This window comes from Ictalurus punctatus, chromosome 18 (genome assembly GCF_001660625.3).
Source record: "Ictalurus punctatus breed USDA103 chromosome 18, Coco_2.0, whole genome shotgun sequence".
NCBI lineage: Eukaryota > Metazoa > Chordata > Actinopteri > Siluriformes > Ictaluridae > Ictalurus > Ictalurus punctatus.
Window position 1 is genome coordinate 6493864 of NC_030433.2, and position 23166 is coordinate 6517029.

Genomic DNA, 23166 nt, shown 5'->3' on the forward strand with positions numbered 1-23166 from the left:
GACAAATGAATTACCCAATCATTGATCATGTTACAAAAATTGCTAACAATGTTAATGCGCACTAATTATCTTAATAAATCTGGATTTACGCATTGTTTGTGCTATCCATTATATAATTGAAAATGATACCTATTCTGTGTGTATGTGTGTGTGTTTAAAGCCCACAATTAAGCCGTAAAATGAAAAGCTGTAAAATCATAGAAACATCCATGGTATAAAAGAAGTCCTGAACATAATGAACTACACACCTTTTTTTTTTTTTACAAGTTTAAAGAAGGAACCAAATTCAATCATTAATATTCGGAATAAAAGCATAAATATTGTACATCGTCAGCATACACAAGCACCTGTCAGTGGGCTTTGAGGGCTACAAACGATGACCACGAGAACAATTAACGTTTTTCTTTTTTTTTCTTTTTTTGTTTTCCAAGTCATGCGAGTGCGCTGCCACAGGATTCAACACCATAGAAAAGTGTCAGTACTTTAAAGCTGTGTGTGTGTGTGTGTGTGTGTGTGTGTGTGTGTGTGTGTGCGTGTGTGTGCGCAAGTGTGTGTGCAAGTGTGTGTCTACGGTTTAAGCGAATACACTGATATTTTCCTCCATAAAAGCAGACCCATCATTGATTTGATGGGATCAAACGACCTGCCACTGGCACTAGCTGCGAGTTAAAGAACGGTTTCTAAAATAGTTCGATATAAACAACTTTGTTTTTTTTCCTCAAATATTTGTATCTCGTCTAACTCTTACCGACGAACGTGTAAATCCGGTTGTGCTTGATAGATAAAACTAAAACTTTTTTTCGCTTATTCTAAAATACTTTCTTTTCTTTCTTTTTTTTTTTTTAAATCTCATCTCCCGTAGAGTTCGTAGTCTTCCAAATATTCTGCCTTTTGAGTTTAAAACACCGATAAGCCCAAATGATACCCGTGTCTTCTCAAAAAATATAGAATTTCAGTCATCACAACAAAATAATTAGAACAGTTCTATAAATCGGGCGTGGTCTTGATACGCGCGGATCTCTTTCACGTGGTCCGAAAGCGATCGGACGCGGGCGTCGCTGCAAAACCGACTACGTCGACCGTCGTCTTCGCGCGCCGGTTATTCGTGTTCGTCTTCAAGTATCAGGTTTCAGGGTCGATCCCCGTTTCCCCCCTGTGCGGTTTGTTGGCTATTTATTTACTTTTTTACGCAGGGACGTCATCACTGTTTTCTTTCGACGGGCTGCTTCAGGCACAGTTCGCTTCCCGCCGAGACGATCGGCAGGTTGTTGTCGCGGTGATGGCCGATCAGGTGGCTGATGCTTTCGAATATGTGATCTTTAGTTCGTACCTTTTGAAGATAAAGAGTCATTTGTGACCAGTAAAAAGTTTCAGACATTCCTTTGTGGAACAATACTAAAGCTGAAAATTGATGCTTAATTTATATCATATAAAATGAATATTTTAAGGAGGAAAAAAAAAACTTTTTAAGTGTCTTTGATGCTCACCGTGCCCTCTGGATCGACGAGGAGCAGATGTTTGGCGAGGCCGTTGTGCATGCCTGTCAGCACGTACGAGCCCGGGTTGGTAGTGCTTTTGCGCACCAGGAAGTCTCCATCATTGCGCAGGAGTTTCTCGGCGTTGTGGCGGCTCATCTCTCCGTGGTACCAGCTCTGCTGCTCGAGCTCGGGGAGGGAGCGCAGGGCCGAGCGTGTCAGCACCGGGCTGCAGTTATCCACCGACGACGCCTTATTCAACATGGACACTGACGACGACGGGGACCGGGTCACGATCGCTTCTTCAAACGGCTCTGTGTGGACAGAAGAGCGATGAAAACCGATAAATCTCGGCTTCTGAGAATACACAACACGGTTAAACCTTAGAATCACCTTTTCTATTTCGTTCCTTATTTTCTTTATTAAAATTATGTGTATATATATATATATATATATATATATATATATATATATATATATATATATATATATATATATATATATATATATATATATATACATACATACATACACACACAAACAATACTCCATAATGACAACGTGAAAGAAGTTTGTTTGAAATCTTTGCAAATTTATTTAAAATAAAAAATAAAAAAAAAACAAGCACTTTACATAAGTATTCACAGCCTTTGCCATGATACTCAAAATTGAGCTCAGGTGCATCCTGTTTCCACTGGTCATCCTTGAGATGTTTCTACAACTTGACTGGAATCCACCTGTGGTAAATCCAGTTGATTTGGAAAGGCACACACCTGTCTATATAAGGTCCCACAGTTAACAATGCATGTCAGAGCACAAACCAAGCCGTGAAGTCCAAGGAATTGTCTGTAGACCTCCGAGACAGGATTGTATCAAGGCACAGATCTGGGGAAGGGTACAGAAATATTTGGTGCCAAAGGTGCTTCAACAAATTATTGAGCAAAGGCTGTGAACTTATGTACATGTGCTTTTTTTGTTTTTTATTTTTAATAAATTTGCAAAGATTTCAAACTTCTTTCACGTTGTCATTATGGGGTATTGTTTGTAGAATTTTGAGGAAAATAATGAATTTAATCCATTTTGGATTAAGGCTGCAATGTAACAAAATGTGGAAAAAGTGAAGCGCTGAGAATACTTTCCGGATGCACTGTATGTATGTGTGTGTGTGTGTGTGTGTGTGTGTGTGTGTGTGTGTGTGTGTGTGTGTGTGTGTGTGTATATATATATATATATATATATATATATATATATATATATATATATATATATATATATATATATATATATATAATTTCTTTCTTTTTTTTTTAAACTGTATTTTAGTATTGCGATATTTCGGTATATGTTTCTAACTAATAATAAAAAATATCCTGTAACACAAAACAAATTCTTCATTTGAAACCTATAATGTTGCGTCCTGGCTTCATATTAGAACAAAAATAAATAAAATAACATGGTGAATGAGTGCACATTTATTAAAGGAGTCTCCGGCGCTTTTAGTCAGTAAGTTTTCTGCCCGGGAAAGTCTTCAGGACAAAGGAATATGCGATTTGCAGTGTGTCTCACTCACATGACATTCATTTGTCGTATTATCTTCGAGAGGGAGAAAGAGAAGAAGAAAAAAAAAGGAGATGCAGATGAGGGAACTTATTTCACGGATGTTCCATGACATTAAAAGTAACTATAAACGGATAGGAAGTATGATGTTTCGTTCTTTAATAAACAAACAATTGTCCGTGTTGGCAAATTGCTGTTGTGTGAGAGGACTAAAACACTTGAGGAAGTGCTGTTAGAGGAAAAATAATCCATTTTGGAGTGGTAGCAGTAACAGTAACTGCTCAGACCCATCAGGTACCTCCTGGGTGTGTGTCCTGTGTATTAGTTTTAAGATGAAACAGCTTCGAATTTTTTATTTTTTTTTTGACGCACAGACAGATCTGATCGAAGCAGGTCCGTTTTGAAGACATATAAAAGACGTCTCTGAGCCTTACTCATGTCGAAGAGGTCTTTCCTGGGGCTGTCTTTGGCTGTGGCGCCCCCACACGGTTCACACGCTGCCTCAGTTTCCCCCTGCAGCGCCGCCAGCACCTGTGGATCGATGTGCTGTGTGTTCACGTATGTAGGGACCTCGCCCAACTTAGGGCTCTGACCTTTGACCTCAGGTAAACTGTATATGTCACAAGATCCTGAAGGAAAAAAGAGGTCAATACGTGAAAACATACAGTGTGTATATAGAACGGATCGAATAGCCGATTAAATTAATCACAATATGGACCTTTTTTGGATGAATTAAAATCCCATCAGACTGTGAAACAGAGCGAGAGAGAGAGAGCGAGTGAGAGGACAAAGATAGATGAAGGAGAAGCTCCTCACCTTGTTGGACAAGTATAGGCCTGCCTTGATAGTACGTCTGGTCTACTCCAGCCCCCTGCGACAAACGAGAGCCAGCAGAGAGAGAGAGAGAGAGAGAGAGAGAGAGAGAGAGAATGAGAATATGAGTCATCCCCAGTAATAAAACAGCCACTCCGCATCACTGCAACCCCAGGCTGCAACACTAATCTACTGCAAATAAGCCCTTACATAAGCCAGAGTCATCACATCATCACACACAGGATGTACGTGAAGTGGACAAAGCAGAGCACAGACCTGGGATCAGGTTTTATGATTAGTGCTCACACAATCCGAGGCAGCTTACATCTCCATGAAAGTGTTTTTTTTTCCTTCCCCTAAGTGTCTCAAGATCAATTATCGTTGTCCTCCAGACAAAGCTAAAAATAAGTTTCCAAGTGGACTCGACTGTGATGTCAGGGACTCAACACATGCTGGGGTCGTATAGCGAAAAACGTGACTAACAAATGAAATATGAAATAACATCCGACCAGCTTTAGTAGCTCTCACCGTGTAGCCCAGGATGGTGTAAGTTCATTATGATTTAAAAAATTTTTCTGATTGACCCATTTACCAACATTCATTCGTTCATCATCGGTAACTGGTTTAAATGACTAATTTGTTCATACTTTGAGAAATCAACACTTCAGAAAATACTGCAGAGAGCTGAGAACGATAATAACCGCTGAAGTGGGTGGAATCGATCACACTTTCTGTAGGAGCGGGAGGGATTAGAAAACTCCTGCGCACGTCTCTACTTCAGACACATGTCTTGGCTAATGGATGACATTTGGAATGAGAGTGAAATTGTATAATTCAGGGAAGATACCTAATGAATGGTGATGTCTGGTGATTATTTGCAGACATCACAGAGTCGTCATCTACAAACGATTAGGATTGCAGTAAAATTAACAGAGGTAACATTTATATTATGCTTACTTTGCTTTAGGGCTGCAACAACTAGTCGTTCATACACTACGGACACTTTGGACATGCCAATCAGCCTACCATGCATGTCTTTGGACTGGGGAAACCGGAGTACCCGAAGGAAACCCCCACAGCACGGGGAGAACATGCAAACTCCACACACACAGGGCCACGGTGGGAATCGAACCCCGAACCTGGAGGTGTGAGGCAAACATGCTAACCACTAAGCCACCATGCGCCTGAGTCCACGCATGCGTCAATCAAACAGCGCACAATAGAAAGGAAGCCCAATAACTGTGACTAAAATATTCATTTTGACCAAATATGTTGTTTGAGGCTATATTTATCGATATTTAGAAAGAAAAGTAATTGTGTGTTTGTGAGAGCAGCAACTGTAATGCGGTTATAACATGTCATTGTACAGAAATGTAAGAAGAGTCATATATTTACAGAATAAAGAAACATGTTACTGTGTTCAAATGAGTGAATGTGTGTGTTACTGCACAACATTCAACCTCTTACCAGTTAACACTTAGCTTGTGCTTTTGTTTATCTTTTTTAGCATTTTTTTGTTTGTTTGTTTTCAAAATATAATGTTAATATTTTTTCTTTTAATCCTTTGCATAATGTGGAGCATAGCCCACATAGATACATTTAATACCTTTTTCAAAGCCTTCAATTTGCACAATGTATGAAGGACAACATCGGGCAGAATGTGAAATAACATGTTTTTTCAAAAAAAAACAAAAAAACAGAAAATAAAAAAATCGGCCTCATTCATAAGTAATAAGCAAGCATCGTCACAATTTCGTTACTAAGGTGGTCTACACCAAAATGAATCGTATGCTGGGTGAATTAATGCATGCCATTGGATTCGATTCGATTAGCTAAGGAGACCTGGCTGCTCTCTGCTGTCTGATTGGTTAACCGTGCATCGATGAAACCACCAGGAGGAGGCATCTTGCCAGGGATGTTGTTATAATACGAGTGATCAGGAGGTTCCTCTCCTTCCTCGGTCCATGAAGGCTCCTCTACACTCAGTACCCTAAAAGAGAGAGAGATAGAGAGACAGGGAGAGAGAGATTTGCATCAAGAAGTTTGCCATGATCTGTAAAACAAATTCAATAAAACGCTAAAACAAAACCATCTGAATATGTATAGAAAAATAAAATAACATATGATATAAAACATTAAATACATGACCAATAAAAAGCTTACAATAATATATTTGTTTGCCATGTATATATAAAATATTCATATAAATGGCCATACAAAAATGCATAACACTATATGAATATGAATGTGCTGATGTTTTAATAAAATATATATAAACAAAGCATTTTGTTAATAGCAAAAGAGCAGACACTTGAAAAATAATAAAATATTCATACGGAAAATATTTTACTTAGGAGTAAAAAGCAAATAATTCAGCAAATGGTATAAATGGCAATATGAATGAAAGAAATTACATAATTTATGAAATAAGGTTTTCAAATCAGAAGAAATTCTATTTAAAAAACAAAACAAAAATTAAATAATAGTACATAAATATATTATTACAAAACCAAAAGTCACACAGTAACAAGCTTGAATACAGAGCTGAAGTCTGTCTGTGTGTGTGTGAGAGAGTGAGTGTGTGTTACCTATCGTGTATAGCTGACAGCTTGCTGGACGGACACTGAAGGTACTGCTGGAAGCGCAGGTCAAACGCCTGCCCTATCGTACTGATCACATCCTGGGCCAGACCATCAGAACATTCCAGAATATGACATGCTGCAAAACACACACACACACACAATCAAAGTAATTTTATGAACACAAGCATAGTTGTAAATATATAGACACACCGTAATGTAGGTTAGTGCTCTCTCTCATTCACAGACACAGACACACACAAACACACACACACCCACACAGGATTGAATATCAGCAGATAGCCAGGGAAAACGGAAGCCAGTTTGCTGACTCATTCCCCAGCCGCACTCATTATCGGATCTTTCCCCATGACGTCATCAGAAATGCGTTCTAAAGTATAGAGGATCGTTTTAAAGCTCGGACGAGAGGTCAGACGCACAGGAAAGGGGGGAAAAAAGAGACATGCCACAGCATAAATTGATTCCCCCCCCCTACAAAGCTAAATACAGCTACACAGGATCAATCAATGCCCTTCTGCTTCAGAATGCAGCAATGCAGGCTGTAAAGAGGTCAAATCCCTCACATGCACAAACACAACTCGTGGTTTTTACTGCTGCACTTTAAAAAAAAAATCTCTATCATGGACACACTGTGATTCAGTACTGATTCAGTTCTATTCCATTTGATCTATGTAGCCCTTTTAACAACAGGCATTGTCAAGAACTTACAGTAGTGTGAGTCTGTGTGTGTGTGTGACAGATTCTCAGGAAGAAGATTAGTCAGAGAGTTTAGATTAGTTAGTAAAGCGTGAAGGGAAAATCTTACCTCTGCGGTTAACTGGATCTTTTGCTACGTAAGCAACAAAATCGGTCGTGTCCTTTAAACAGAGCACAGAAGACACGCACAATCTTGTGAAAAAAGCCGCTTCACTGTAACGACCTTGTTAAATGCTGTTAACTGATTTAACATCATAATAGCTACACATCGATGTATTATGTGTTTTATTTAGCATGAACCATTTCTGTCCACTGATAACTGAAATAAAAATCCACAAGGGACACATTACACTCACACTCAGTGTTTGCAAGACTATAAGATACTATATTTTGTGCTCTACACTAAATGCTGAAAATTCTACACTGTAGATGAATTTTTATGTGCCTGTTTGTTACAGTTATTGTTATCTAGTGTTACCTAATTAGTGTTACCAAGTTAGTTTTACCTGGTGTTACCTAGTTAGTGTTACCTAGTCAGTGCGACCCATTGTTACCTAGTTAGTGTTACCTGGTTGTTACCTAGTTGGTGTCACCTAGTGTTATCTAGTTTTACCTAGCTAGTGTTACCTATTTAGTGTTACCCAACTAGTCTTACCCACTGTTACCTAGTTAGTGTTACCTAGCCCAGTTAGTGTTACCTAGTTACGTGTTACCTAGTGTTACCTAGTTATTGTTACCTAGTGTTACCTATTTAATATGACAGTGTTACCTAGTTAGTATAGTTAGTACTACCCATTGGTACCTAGTTAATGTTACCTAGTGTTACGTAGTTAGTGTTACCTAATTAGTGTTACCTAATTAGTGTTACCCATTGTTACCTAGTTAATGTTACCTAGTGTTACCTATTTAATATTACCTAGTGTTACCTAGTTAGTGTTACCTAGTTAGTTTTACCCAGTGTTTCCTAGTTAGTGTTACCTAGTGTTGAATTTGGGTCACAATGACGGTCTCAGAGTACAAAATTCCAAGATTGAAATTTGTGATTATATGATCAATTAATTTTTGACAGAAAAACTCAATATAAGCCATGGTAACACTAATGAGACAAAACCTAATCTGTAATCTACCAATTAGGGTTCCAGACATACCATTTACAAACATTACATAAAATAAATTTGCATTATACTAAATGTGACTTACACAATGGAACACTGTACGTATTGATTCTCTACTAGCAGACAAAATGGATGTGCGTTAAAGGTGTGTGTTAGAATATGGAGTGACTTGCTCATTATCACGGGAAAAGTGAATTTATTAATAGTCTTAGTTCCTTACCGGATCTCCACCGGAGGCGAAGGATATCGACTGCATATGGTGATTGGCTATTATCTACCGGAGCAGACAGGAAAGAGAATAATTGATTTTTAGACCATCATGCAACTTCTTGCTGTCAATAAAACACAAAAATGTGTGTATATCCTGCAGATATAAATTGCTTTAGAGTTAATGTGTGTTCTTCATTACAAATGAAACTTTAATATGATCCATTGCAACGTTGCTCATGAGTATAGGAAGTGTTATAGTGATGTGAAAAAAAAACCCCAACAATTCAGTGTTTCATTTAGACAAGTGTGAATATGTGGTGCGTACCTGTTTGGAGTCGGGGGTCATTAGGTTTAAGCTGCTGATCGAGATGTTCAGGTTGATACTCATGCCAGCAAACTGCAGGTTACTTTTCCCCAAAATATTAGAAAGAGCTTTGGAGGGGGGCTAAAGAGAAGAGGATGGAGAGAGTGAGATGTAATTCAGTTCATTCATCCAGTTTATCATCCTGTCATTACTCCAAATATCCATAATCTCATCCACTGAGAACATTAAAAAAAAATTCTTTTAACCTGCGTGCTTTGACAATTAGAGTACTGATCATTTCTTTATAAATGTTCTGCAGAAATAAAACGTCGTTCCTCGGTGTGATGAAATTTCACACAACAAACATATGATCTTGTGGCAAGAAGATAATGCCACATGGGACTGTCCGTTCGGACTTTAAACGTTTCAATTTGCTCGGGTTAGCGTTTGTTAATATATGTATCTTGCAGTTTCAATTGTTTGAGTTTCCACCCATTAGTTAAAATCCATCTTCGAAGACTGGCGTATTGATCTTAACGAAATAATGAACAACGGCGTCGTTATCAACGTTGTCCACAATTTATTTTATACATTTGAGTTTAAACTCCATTCATTACGTTACCCACAATGCCGCTCGACTACCTGCTGAGTGGTGCCGAGCGGTTCATAGTATATATCCTAGGTTATCTTTATAGATCTGTATATTTTCTGCATATACATTTTTACAATTTTATATTATCCATGGATAATCTGGGTCCTGTTGTATATACAATATACATATCTCTTACATTTATGACTAATACTTGCATATATTAAATTTTTTCATCCTTATTAGAGTTTTTCTATTATAACGTAGTGTAATTTACCATTCATACTGTTATCTACTTATTCACTGCCCACAGCCTCGTTATTTATTTATTTACTGTATAAATATTTACATATTCAACCTGCACTTTGTTAATTTGTACAAGGCTACTATTTGCTACTATCTGTATTGCATTGCTGAGTACCTGTACTGTGAATTGACAACGGTGTATCTATCTATCTATCTATCCCTTATTTCATCTCTACCTAAAGAGAGTGATGCAGCAGCACTTTAGTGCTTTAACCTCTCCAGCTCTCGCCTCGTTATCTGTACACTCTGCTCAAAGAGGTCCACTTCCAAAGCGCCGACTTTCATGCTAACACCACTGTCGTCCTTGTTGTGTCGCAGGTCGCTAAATAGCCGAACCGAGTCTCTGTTTTGGAACTGCGTTCTGGAACCTCGAGTACGGCGTGTGCACCGACGTCTCTGCTACTTCTCCTACATTAATATGACATGATGATCTAGCATCACTCTGTTCAACAGAGGATGAGGAAATCCCTGGTCAATTCATTCTGAATCATCTCTGCTGGACTGGATTTAAGTCAGGTGACTCTGAAAAGGTCACGATTCACATTTGTCTTCGAAACCAAAAAGCATAAGCCTTTCGATGCAAATGTCTTGAAGATCGTTCATTCAGATTACAAACTTTCGACTAACACACACACGCTCGAGCAAGCCTAGCTGAACTGATTGCAGATCCTCAGCACAAAATGAGTCACAGTTCTAACAGTGTGTATCGTGGGCTGTGTGTCTACCCACACACACACCCATACCCATACACACACACACACACACACACACACACACTGAACCGCACCACATCTCTCCTTCTCTTATAATCCCTCTCTCTTCCTCTGACTCCCCCCCTTCTCCCTTTTCTTATTTTTCACTTGCATTGTATTTTACTCTGCCTCTTTCTCTTTACTCCACATACAGAGCTTTCTCACCATCTTTCCGTTCCCCGCTCATTTGTACAATAGAAGGATGCTCACTGTCTGTGGTGTTTCTATTTCTGCATCCCTGCTTGTCTCACTCTTCATTTAGTTCTCTTTATTTGTTCTCTCTCTCTCTCTCTCTCTCTCTCTCCATCTTACCTTTTTCTTGCGCAGTGCTCCTTTGGTGCCAGGTACTGCCTCACACACCAAACTGATGGCCTCCCTGGAGGTAGAGACAGAGACAGAGAGTGAGAGAAAGAGAACGTTAGAGAGAGAGAGAGAGAGAGAGAGAGAGAGAGAGAGAGAGAGAGAGAAGGAGAGAGAGAGGAGACAGAGCCTCTGTTAAAATCTGATCTTTAATAGAATGATTTGTAAAAAAATACTAACAAAAACAATGATGTACAAGTATGGATGCTGTCATATTCCATTTTTTGGGGAGCCATAGAAGGTTGCTGATTACAGGAGTGATGCCAGGGAACGACACATTTTATGTTCAGGACCACACCAATAATAGCAAATAATAAAGTAAAAAATGTGGTGGTGTTTTTTTAAAGTGGCGGATCTGGAGGCCACAGATCCTCCACCACTGTTTGTGAATGGTGCAACGAAGCATCTGTGACCGAGTCTCTGTTCATTACCACGTCACAAGGAAAATTTATAAAGATTGAGCTCTTAAAACACAAAGCTAATAGGTGTAATGTCAGGGCAAGTTCAAGGCTTTCTAACATTTTACATGAGAATATACATACATATGTACATAATAAAATAAAGAATTTAAACCTATCCTCTACCCTGTTTAGTTGCACCAATGTTAACAAATTTCGTAATTTCTTAAAAGGTATTTCTTAATTATAGTCAGATTCTCCTCTCTATACTGTAAATATCTGTATTGGCCTTTACAAAGGGTGTGATGGCCTGGGAAAACCCTTCACATGGCGAAACTGATATTTTCTACAATATATCATTCTATAAAATACCGACTTTCCCGAGCTTTTGTTTGTATCTTAAGTACAAAGTCGGCACAGGAGCATGGCGAGTAATTTTACAGCCGTTCATCTAATTACAACCTGAACTGACAGGACTTTTGTGCATTTTCCTACACCACGTAGCCATCCAACAACTTGATCAAAGCGTGACCTTCACTCTGAGGAAATCATACTTAGCTAGCTCGTTGTTTTACTGTTTGCCAAATTTCAGGGTTTCAGGGTTTTTACTCAATGTGACGATGATCGCCATGTGCTTTTGTTTAAATTTGCCATGTGCCTTTGTGTTGGTTTTGGATCCTGCTTACTTACTGTGTTCACCTGTTTGGTGTTAGTGCTTGATTAGTTTGGCTGCTTATACCCTGGTGTGTCTGTGCCTCATTTCCTCATCTTTTCGGCATCTTGGTTTCTTGTATATTCTTGTTTCGTTAACCGGTCAACCTCAGATTTGACCCATGCAATGTCTATGATTCTTGGTTTGCCCTAAATAAAGCTCACAGTTGCGCCCTGCGGTAAACGGCTACAGTAAACCGGCTTTTTTTTCTGAGAAAGAAACGCTGGAACGATTTCCTCCTTAATCTCTGCTGAAATCGTACAGAACAAGAGACACATTCCTTATTATTCTGGGCTTTGATTTAGGCTTTAAAGAAACTCTATAAATAGTGTTTCATCTCCAAGTGTGCTGAATGGAGAGAATGGCACACACGTGTGTGTGTGTGTGTTGTATGTGCGCATGTGTGGGTGTAAATGCAAGCTTAGTGGGGAACAGGAAGTCAGGTGGAAAAGTGGATGTGACATGCCTTCTCTCTCCCTCTCTCTCTCTCCCCCACACGGTGTTTGATAAACAAGCAGTGTCCGCTGGGAGAAGTCCAGCATTCTCCTAACCAACGTTACGCAGTGACTCATATGCACACATGGATGACTTGGAGTCACATCCTTTACCTCCCGTAAAGACGGAAGTGGGGTCAATGCAAAACAGGATTTTAAAGTAAGCCTTGTGCTCAAGTGTCAAGCAAATACTGGGCCTCATTTATCAATCTATTTGTGTGTAAAATTTTTGGTTGCCAAACCGAACTACAAAACATCCCAGAACACTGATTTTCCTCATACGCTTGACATATGTGAATCATAATGAACGATTTCTTTTCTTAGGTTCTTTGTTGTTGACAGAGTTCTGTAAATGGACTGCAGGTGTGCGAGTTATGAGTAAGAGTGCGTTAGATACGGAGTGAGTGAGATGGTCATGGGCTGATGATGGAGGAGTCGTACCTTGTTATTTGGGATCTTGTGGTGAAGTCGAGGGATCTCATGGACCGAAGCACTTCTATACAGCCCAGATACTGTAACGAGAAAGCGGAGAGACCACACAAACAGAGATATACTGTTTATTCTTTTCTCTTATGTACAGAATAACAGGACAAAATAGACATAAGGCGACAAGGGACAGGTGCAGACATTGATCGAGGGGGTGTGTTCAGGACGGACTTGGAACAGCACTGACACAGGAAACAGGAAAAATGTGAAGTAGAATGCTAATGAAGGAAAACAAGAGAACCTGTGGGTTTGCTTTTAGTGCTAGAAGCTTCCAAGAGAAGTTTTTTTTTTTTTGCTAGCTAACTTCCAGATTAGGCACTGTTAGTATGAAATAAGTCAATCTTATCTAAATGAAAGTAACGAAACTGTAATGTGTGTGAGAGGTGTAAGCTATTTAATCACACTTTTAATTCACGATTTTGATGTGTCAAATTAATAAAATAATGGCAGTGTTTATGGCCATTCGATGCACTCTCCCCGATAAAGAAAACGTGGCCAAACTTTGAAGGATAAGCTGACCAAGAACTCATTGGTACGACTGCAGCTCACTTTGTGTAGTACATAATTTTATCCATAAAAATTTCAGTCATCCGATTAGTCAATGTCTCAAACTAGATCCATTGTGCTAAAAAAAAAAAAAAAAAAAAAAAAAAAAAAAAAAAAAAAAAAAAAGGTTTAGTGGACGGGACTTTTAGTAAAAAGTTCAGAGTTACATTTGTGGAAAATTTCATTATGAAATCCTCACTGGGTGAACATAACTCGACTCTGAATACGGCCCAATAAACGATTCATCAATGCATCAACCATACTGTCAGGTATTTTTATTATTTTAGTGCATGTGTATTCTGTACTAGAATACACTAATACACTCATACTGTGTTTCTTCGGTATTAGAAGTGAACTTGGACGATGGAAATTCATGAATCCTACAAAAGAGTGTAAGGACAAACAAGAACGCCTAAAAAGCACACAGAAAATAAAAGACATTAACCAGGAAGTAAGACAGAAAGTAAATTGAAGGTTTAAACATCTTTCGAAATAAAAAAGTTAACCCACTTCTTACATGTTTGTGGTGTTCACGTGTCACTGCAAAATCACATGTAGGGGAGGTTTTGGATGAATTAAAGTCACCCACACACAGGCACTGGCATGGACACGAAGACACACGCACACAGAAAAATGCAAGCGAGTGTGTGTAGGAGACGGTGTGAGAAAGGACATGCGGATTACACACTGAGAACAGTTTGTCAGATCGCACATCGGAGTTGATTAGGCCGTGCGCCTGCTGCGATGATGAGACGAGGTTGTGGGTTGAATAACACGTATCTCGAAAGGCACCTTTAACATTACGTAACTGGCACGGACAGCTTGCTCGGTCTGACCTCTGAGATGAATACAGACTGATACAGAATAATTATCAATCACCCAAAAGAACCCTGAAGGCCCTGAAGTTTCTTGGTGCTCTGTAATGTGTGTTCTGAAGAACAAAAAAAAATATTTTAGCACTATGAAAATGTTTTAATTCGCAATCGGTCCGAGGCTAAAATCATTGTTCGTAAAGAAAAATACTCAAATATTCAAAGCACCAAAACCACAAAACAAACAAACAAATAAATAAAACCGGTGCGCAATGAAACTAAAAATATATATAGTTCTATCTCCATAAATATAAATACACGATACAATAATTGATATTATTTCCAGTTACAATTGTTATTATTTCCAGTAATGTGTCTGACTTTTAGCAATTTTAAAAAGTAATCAAATAAAATTATATATATATATATATATATATATATATATATATATATATATATATATATATATATATATATATAAAATTTAAATCCATTATCTCAAAATATTAGAATAAACAATTTATAATACAGAAATGTTGACCTTCTGAACAGTATGTTAATTTACGCACTTGATACTTGGTCGTGGCTTTAATCCTTTTGCAGGAATTACTGCATCAATGTGGCGTGGCATGGAGGCAATCAGCCTGAGGCACTGCTGAGGTGTTCTGGAAGCCAAGGTTGCTTTGATAGCGGGCTTCAGCTCGTCTGTATTGTCGGGTCTGGTGTCTCTCATAGATTCTCTATGGGGTTCAGGTCAGGTGAGTTGGCTGGCCAATCAAGCACAGTAATACTATGGTCAGCAAACCAGTTACTAGTAGTTTTGTCACTGTGGGCAGGTGCCAAGTCCTGCTGGAAAAGGAAATCAGCATCTCCATAAAGCTGGTCAGCAGATGGAAGCATAAAGTGCTCTAAAATCTCCTGGTAGACGCTGCATTGACTCTCGACTTGAGAAAACACAGTGGACCGACACCTGCAGATGACATGGCACCCCAAATCATCACAGACTGTGGAAAATTCACACTGGACTTCAAACATCTTGTATTCTGTGTCTCTCCACTCTTCCTCCAGACTCTGGCACCTTGATTTCCAAATGAAATGCAAAATTTACTTTCATCTGAAAAGAGGACTTTGGACCACTGAGCAACGGAAACCATTGCAGGTGTTTTGAGTTAATTCACTGATTAGAGTTCTTCTCAGGTCGACATTTCTGTATTATAAATTCTTTATTCTAATATTTTGAGATACTGGATTGAGATATTTGAGTTGAGATATTTCACAATAATCTAATTTTGAATTAAATTACAGAAAAAAAGAACTTTTACACAATATTCAAAATTTTTTTAATAACCTATATATAATTAGCAACATTTAAAAAAGCAATGATACAATCAATGGCAAAAGAGATAACACATTAAAAATTCTAAAAAAAAAAACAACAACAACAAAAAACCTCAAAGTAAAAACAACTGAATAGCTGTGTCGCTAATTAAATCATTTCTAAACACCCCCCCCCCCCCCCCCCCCCCCCCCCCCCCCCCCCCCCCCCCCCATTGACCACACTGAGGCTGAAAGATCGCTTCTGCATCGTGTACGGAAGACTGCAGTGTTTTTTTCCCCTCGACAGTCACTTACGTAATTAATCAACACCCCTTGCGTCTGCCTTTAATGCTCAGCAGTTTACCACTGCATGACTCACCTGAACACAGCGGTGACTCACCTGGACCTGTCTCGCTCTAACCTCAAGCCCTCACGGCATCGGCAGATGAACGGATGAATGAATCGTCTGTCTTCTGTTTCCCTAATCCGAACAAAGCGAGTGATTCACCTGCTCCGCTTACGATTTTATCAATGGCTCCTCAGCCAGACCTGTCATTAACACGGCTGCATGTTTTCACTACATCCAAACTTAAACATGATAACTCTTTGTGTGGATGATAATAATAATAATAATAATAATAATAATAATAATAATGCTAATACTCCATATACATACATATGATCCTGGCAGAACAGAGAATGAGATTTGCGGATATGGATATGAGTTGTAACATAAACCCTGTCTTCAATTACGTTGCCAATAGCGCTTAGTCCATTAGATGTTCAACCACAAATGGATATTTCCGCTTGTCGAAAAGACGGAGACACTAGAAACTATCAAGAAAAAAAGCGCCCCATCCTGGTTGGTCAGAAGGTGTCGATTCATTTTCAATAAATTCAGCTTTGACAGTAGTTCTGACTGCAAGTAGACTCCAGTGTCATATTGTTGCTATAGTAACAACATACACAGGGACTTGTACAGTACACCAACCTGTATATGAACTCTACAGCTGCTATAGCGTAAGAGATAACAGGCACCGACTTGTTTCCAGGACGTTCTACAACATTAAACGTAACTAATTGTGTAATTGTAGAAAAACTGCAGGGGTGTAAGACGAACAAGCGTGATCTGTGCGATATCCATCCTTAATTACATACGCATGGCGGTTTTGCCGCGTGTGTTTTTATTCACACAGTAATGACGACTTGAATGCCAGGCACTGAAAAGAAACCACGATGATCATTCTGAGCCATTAATGATCAGAGATGGCACTGGTTTAGGGTTTCAAAGCCACAAATGCTCCCAAGATGGCTTAGTTAACCTCAAAATAACCACGATTTTAAACATTTGATGATTATATGGAACAGCAAATGAGTTGCTTTTAAACTAAGGTCAAAACAATTATGATAATGATAATACGTGGTATCTTATCAAGTCAATCAAATTATAATCAGCCCTAAATTTATCACACTGCTATAATCATAGACCATCTTTACTCCATATAGCGTTAAAGTCTTTGGCTGTAAATGTTCAAAAGATGTATCTTTTTGATACTAAAGATCCATTGGATATCCCTGTCAATTACACATTTATTTTATTTACAATTTAATTACAGGTAAACAGTATAGAATCTCAATTTTCCTGCACAAAATTAACCACATGGGCGTGTCAGCTTGTGTAATTTCGTCAGAGGGGTCTTTTTTCTTAGTGGCACACAAAAAAAATGAACGGGGGAAAAAAAGCTACTTTTTTGGTTTCATGGAAACTTCATAAGTCAAAAGCATCACAGGAGCATATTGGTGTGTTTTTTACATATTCATACAGAAAAGTGTCCGAAAAGTCAGGTCAGAAAAGGTAAAGGATTGTAAAAGTTGTCCTACCATCAAGACCTAATGAAATGTATATCTTCATATAGCCAATACTCACACTGTTGTGTGTGTGTGTGTGTGTGTGTGTGTGTGTGTGTACATTCAGACGAGGTCATCAGAGTAGAAAAATATAAAGGCGAGTAATGTGAACGTAAGTGAGGAAGAATACTAAATGCTGGTACTGAAAAGCAGGGACACAAGATGGCCGAGATGACTGTATTTGAGCAGCAGTGACTTTTTAAATCTTGTACTTTTTAGAAGTTTTAATCTAGAATACCTTCTAATTTTTAAACATGTAAAGACAGAGATGGACTTTATAGCTTGTTCCACACCCATTTCCTGTCTGTGTCTGAATAAAAAATGGTACTTACTACATGAAGTGTACAAGATAATTATGTTATACCCTAGGTAGAGCGTAAGATGCACTGGTCTATTATTGTTTTTACAATGAAAACTTTTAATGTAATAACCTCCCCCATTTGTGTGAGGTGTTTAGTTTGAAGCTAATAATAAAAAAATAACTTGACATGGGCTTTAGATATGGAAGCTACACTGTGTGTGTGTGTGTGTGTGTGTGCGTGAAAAACATAGCACAGTCCATTTCGGTTGTTGTCCTTTTACTGCATCTTAGCGTGATACATACGCTGACACACATGGGCAGTCATTAGATCAATACGTGATGGGCCCCTAGCATGGGCACACGCACATGCATTACTATCCTTGTTAGGACCTTCCACTGACAATCATTAATGCACCCAATTAACGCTATGCTACACCTAAATCTAACCCTAACCTTTAAAACAAAATTGTAGACATTCCCCTCCATGTGGGGACATTTGAACCATACCAAGCTACACATACATAAATAAATAAATAAATAAATAAATAAATAAATAAATGCAAATTAACACAATTAAAAAGGCCCTGGAGTTCCCTTTCTGCCTCTTCCATCCTCCATTCATTTCTTACCTTTCATTTCATACAGGTCAAAGGATCCTACTTCCTGTACACTACCTCCACTTCTCTCTCTCACTCTCTCTCTCCTTCTTTCTCTTTCTCCATCTCTCTCTCTCTCCATCTCTCGCTTCCTGTCTCTCTCCATCTTGCTCTCTCGCCATCTCTCGCTCTCTCCTTCGCTCTCTCTACCCTCTCTTTCCTTCTCTCTCTCTCACTCTCCCCCTCTATTTCCTTCACTCTCTCTCGCACTCCCCCTCTCTCCATTTCTCTTTCCTTCTCTCTCTCTCTCCCCCTCTCTCCATCTCTCTCTCTCTCCCCCTCTCTCTCTCTCTCTCTCCCCCTCTCTCCATCTCTCTCTCTCCCCCTCTCTCACAATTTCTCACTCTCGCTCTCTTTCTCCCTCTATTTCCTTCTCTCTCTCTCTCTCTCTCTGCATGTTAAGCGTACAATGCTCCAGTGCTGAGGCTGTAGCTGCGGGTGATTCACTCTGAGAAGGAAAGAAAAAAAAAGGAACAAGGGTATGAGGCATGAATCATCCGGTAGATATCGAAGTCACCTTTACCTCAGTGCCTCTCTAATGACACATTGCACGATGAAGCGATGGAGCCGGAAACGCACTGCCTGTGCTCAAAATACGCTCGGAATACGTTCGGTGTCGAGAATATGATCGGAGGATTTGAATTTTTAAAAAATGTTTAACATGAATTTATTTACGCCTGATGATGTAGGATTACACGGTATCGTCATGTCGTTAAATCACTGTCTATTGATGCCTTTCTTTCTACAAAACTGGTTCTCCGGCTTGGCTTGCATTGCATACATTCCTGTGAAAAAATAAATAATCAAAATGACGTGATTCTAAACTTATAGTAAAGATCCTTATAGATTTCTGATAGATTAGATAGATTACACAGATTTCAGATTCCTATAGCTTAAATTTTATACCAGAAGTCTTTAATCCTCATGAGCAATACAAAATCATTTTGCCTTTAAACTCGTACCAGGGCCACCTTTATGTTTTATGAATGCGATAGGAGAGCAGCTCTGCCGCCTTCGCTCTGGTCACCGTGGTTACACTATTTGCATCCCGCTTCTGCTTGATGAGATAAACTCTGTGTTCGTTTGAATAGATTGACTGGAGTGGTAAAAAAAAAATAATAAATAGCCTGTCACTTAGAGAACCTGTATGGTGCATATGCAGCAGATTTAAAAAAAAAAAAAATTAAACTATTTAAAAAAGAGAGATAGACAGAGAGAGTAAAAGTTTTTTTTTTTTTAAAAGAGAGAGAGAGAGAGAGAGAAAGAGAGAGAGAGAGAAAGACAGTGTAGCTAAAACTGTTAGTACAGGGAGACAGACAGTTTGAGATGGTGAAGCAACGACTGAGCTCAAAGGCTTCATATTTGTCTCTGAGCACGGAGTATAAGGGATATAAAAATGAACACAATGCTAAACTGCATACAAACCATAGCCATGTTAAGCATCCTGCCATCACTGCTTGTTTTTTTGCCTCCCTGACCGAGTCGGTGTTATTTAAAGCCTGTTTTCATCCCTCGCCATTGCTTCTCTTTCTACGACTGCAAAGAAACGAGCACAGCTGTAGCTGTTTGCTCTCCTTTTTTTCAGAAGCTCAAAAGAGGTTAAAAAAGAGATGGACAGATATAAAGAAACGACCCAAAAAAAAAAAAAACCCAGGAGTGTTAGGAATGTCTTGAAGAATGAAAGATGAAAAAGAATAGAGAGGCCATACCTTTACAACGTACGTCACTCCAGGTCCGGCGATCTTGTCGCTGGAGTGCAGCCATCCTCTTGAGGGTTTATTCACCAGGCCTGCGCATTCTCCACCAGTGCCACCCACACCACCTGCATGCCAGTCCTCTGCGCCAGGCTGCGCCTCCTCCATCCTTCCCTTCTTCCCGGTGCTCATGGAGCCTGGCTCGTGGTGGCCAGAGGTGGCAGAAGCGCACGAGATGCCCCCAGTGGCCGCCGAGAGGCTGGAGGAAGATGCCGGGCTACCCGAGGACCCTCCTCCTGCTCCCCCTCCTCCCTGAAGTTTGGACACAGCCAGGTCCTTGACGGCCGATGGCAGGCCTTTGATGCCCAGCAGGCCGGAGGGGTTGGTGAATTTAAGACTGGACACCTTGTTGATGAGGGTGCACAGGGCAGTGCCCGAGTCCTCGGCCGTTTCAGGGGGCGGGGCCTCAGCAGCGGGTGCGTACGGCGGCTCCGGAGCAGGCACCGGGGCGCCAGCAGGCACCTTGGCGTTCATGGGAAGGCCGTGGAGCAGCAGCTCGTCGACAGATGTCACCGACTCATTGCGGAAGCGGTTGTACTTGGCGCGCTGCAGCATGCCCCCGGCTCCGTGTGCCTATGTGCGCACGGGCACAAGCGACGCCGTGCTCGCTGGCCGCTCCTCTGGCATGTCCGAGCCAAAAAAAAAGCCTCCCGGATGGAAAAATACAAGTAAGCCTGTATTCGTCCTGTTACTTCGCTCCCTTTCAGCACCGAGCTGTAGCTATGGTACCAGTGGTGGTGCTAGTGGTGGCGGTGGTGGCGGTGACTATGCTGAGTATCTGTTCAAGCAAAAGCTACGAAACACCCCCACCCCCCCAACCAACACACGCTAGGCCACCTCAGGGGCCAGAAATACACCACAACTCAAACAATCCATGAGAGGAAGAAGAAAAAAACACCACGGCGGAACAATAGAGGGAAGTAAGTTGACGATCTTCTTCAGCGATGGCGTTTGGGTGATAGAGGAGAAAAGAGCTTTATGAAGGAGATGTCTCTCTCTCGCTCTGCAGCCTGGCAGATCTGTGCACACGCATGACTCACTCGCAGAGAGAGAGAGAGAGAGAGAGAGAGAGAGAGAGAGAGAGAGAGAACCCTTCTCAACAAAAGACTCACTCAACGCCGCAGATCACTTCCTGTTGCAGGAGAAAAAAAATGAAAAAAAAAAAAAAACCTCCCACTTGCAGCACATCAGAACCGATCGATTCTGATATTTCCTTATGACGATATTTTGTCACCGTCCACAGGAATGCCTTACTTTAATTCACACCCAAAAAAATATACACAGAATGAAAAGGGTTACTGAAGGATAATACCGAATAGTCAACAACAGGTATTAGGTCCTTCCTGGTTGGATCTCGATCTTCTCACAGAAATGTCCTTAACAACAACAACAAGAACAACAACAACGACTGAGAACTAATTTTTTTTAAATAAATAAAATTGAAACAGCAAGCAAAGGAAGAACACAAATTAATCAATCAAATAAATAAATAAATAAATAAATAAATAAATAAAAATCAACCTAAATGAATATCATGACTAGGAAGAGAGAAAAAACCTTGCTTTTCAATAGACAACACTGAATATTGGGTTCATCTATTGTGATAGAGCTAGTGCTGAGATGTCTTGTTCTATGTCCACGACAAAGAAGCAAAGTTGAGCTGCTCTCCATGATGACGACTAATTTTCCAGACACCTGACAGAAAGGCAAAGCTTAGTGATTCTGTGCCATAAAGACGAACCAAACCATCAGAAGCTCACGTGTTAAGCGATAAGGGCAAATCTCTCATTGAGAAAAAAATATATATGTATATATATATATATATATATATATATATATATATATACAAATCACTTTGGTTTCGGTTTTGGAAGAAAATGCAGACCCTATATACATATTATATATATATATATATATATATACATATATATATTTAATATCTAAAATGAAAATGCGTCTGAGTCTCTGCCGTGTTGATGTGCCTCATTCTAAACAGCGCTTATATCACTGCTTCTCCATGGTTACCAAATTCTCTCAATCACAGCATAAACCCAGAGACGTTTTCCCCTTCTTTATACAACACTTCTCCATGTTCCCCCCTACATATTCAAATACATCACCGAAATGACAGCCCTTGCTACCTAATCACAAATTCCCCTAGGCAACGATCACATTTAATCATAAATTCCTCCAAGACTAAGACACGCTTAGTTTCTTTTCTCGTGTTGAATAAAAAAAAATGGATTGTCGTTTCAAAAAGCCACGACGCTAAAGAAGTGAGTCCGGGATCTGAATGAACGGCGGGATAAATCAGAAGAGCCGATCTTTCTCTGCTTCATTGAGAGCCAGCTGGCAGAGAGGAGCCCGCTGCGTTAATCCAGGGTGGAGAGAGAGAGAGAGCGAGAGAGAGAGAGAGAGAGAGAGAGAGAGAGAGAGAGAGAGAGAGAGAACACGCCATTCATGTAAAAACCGTCCACAGGAAGTGTGCATCAGGAGAGCGTCAGTCATTCATAAGCTTCTTCTTCTTCTTCTGCAGCAGCATTCGTACTGCGGTCCCTCCCAACGTCTTGCCTTCCTGCCTGCCTATGAATAAAAAAACAGATAGCGAGAGAGAGAGAGAGAGAGAGAGAGAGAGAGAGAGAGAGAGAGAGAGAGGCAGCACGTTTCTGTTCTCTAGAGGCAACGCGATGAGAGAGACGATGCTGGCTGGAGTGTGAGGAAGATGAGGAGCTGAAAGAAAGAGGATGCTAGAGAGTGCAGAAGAAGAAACGCGATCGGCGCCGTGGCTGTGAATGAAGCGGCGGATGAGGCGCTGCCTCGTTTTCTGTGAATGGAGTCAGGCCTCGGCTTCCTTCTGCAAGGCGATCCCTTGGGATGGAGAGCGGCCGGCCAATCAGACGCAGGCGGGATGACTCATTCAGGGTAGGCTGGCTGAATAGTGGGCTGAACCATTCTCGGCTCAGGTGATGCATGGGAGAATCCATTTCACACAGAACGAGAAACGA

At 40.1% G+C, this 23166-nt stretch overlaps 1 protein-coding gene across 1 annotated transcript; it reads right to left on the bottom strand.

Annotated features, from left to right (window-relative positions):
• Positions 1-267: 267 nt before the first annotated feature.
• On the bottom strand, positions 268-21987 carry shc3 (SHC (Src homology 2 domain containing) transforming protein 3). Its single transcript, XM_017493527.3, has 12 exons — positions 20117-21987; positions 12823-12893; positions 10730-10793; positions 8792-8911; positions 8477-8530; positions 7251-7302; positions 6434-6563; positions 5688-5835; positions 3849-3903; positions 3467-3661; positions 1488-1789; positions 268-1330 (listed from the first exon to the last, which is right to left on the bottom strand). The coding sequence occupies exons 1-12, from the start codon at positions 20714-20716 to the stop codon at positions 1202-1204; spliced, it is 1920 nt and encodes a 639-aa protein (XP_017349016.1). The 5' UTR covers positions 20717-21987; the 3' UTR covers positions 268-1201.
• Positions 21988-23166: the final 1179 nt, after the last annotated feature.

Bases quoted from the DNA above. Each gene is read 5' to 3' on its own strand.
- shc3 (XM_017493527.3), bottom strand. From the start codon at position 20,716: ATGCTGCAGCGCGCCAAGTACAACCGCTTCCGCAATGAGTCGGTGACA. The intron at 10,794-12,822 runs GTACGACTCCTC...CTCTACCTCCAG, and splicing joins ACAAGATCCCAAATAACAAG to GGAGGCCATCAGTTTGGTGT. The intron at 3,904-5,687 runs GTCTCCTTAGCT...CGTTTGTCGCAG, and splicing joins AGACAGCAGAGAGCAGCCAG to GGGGCTGGAGTAGACCAGAC.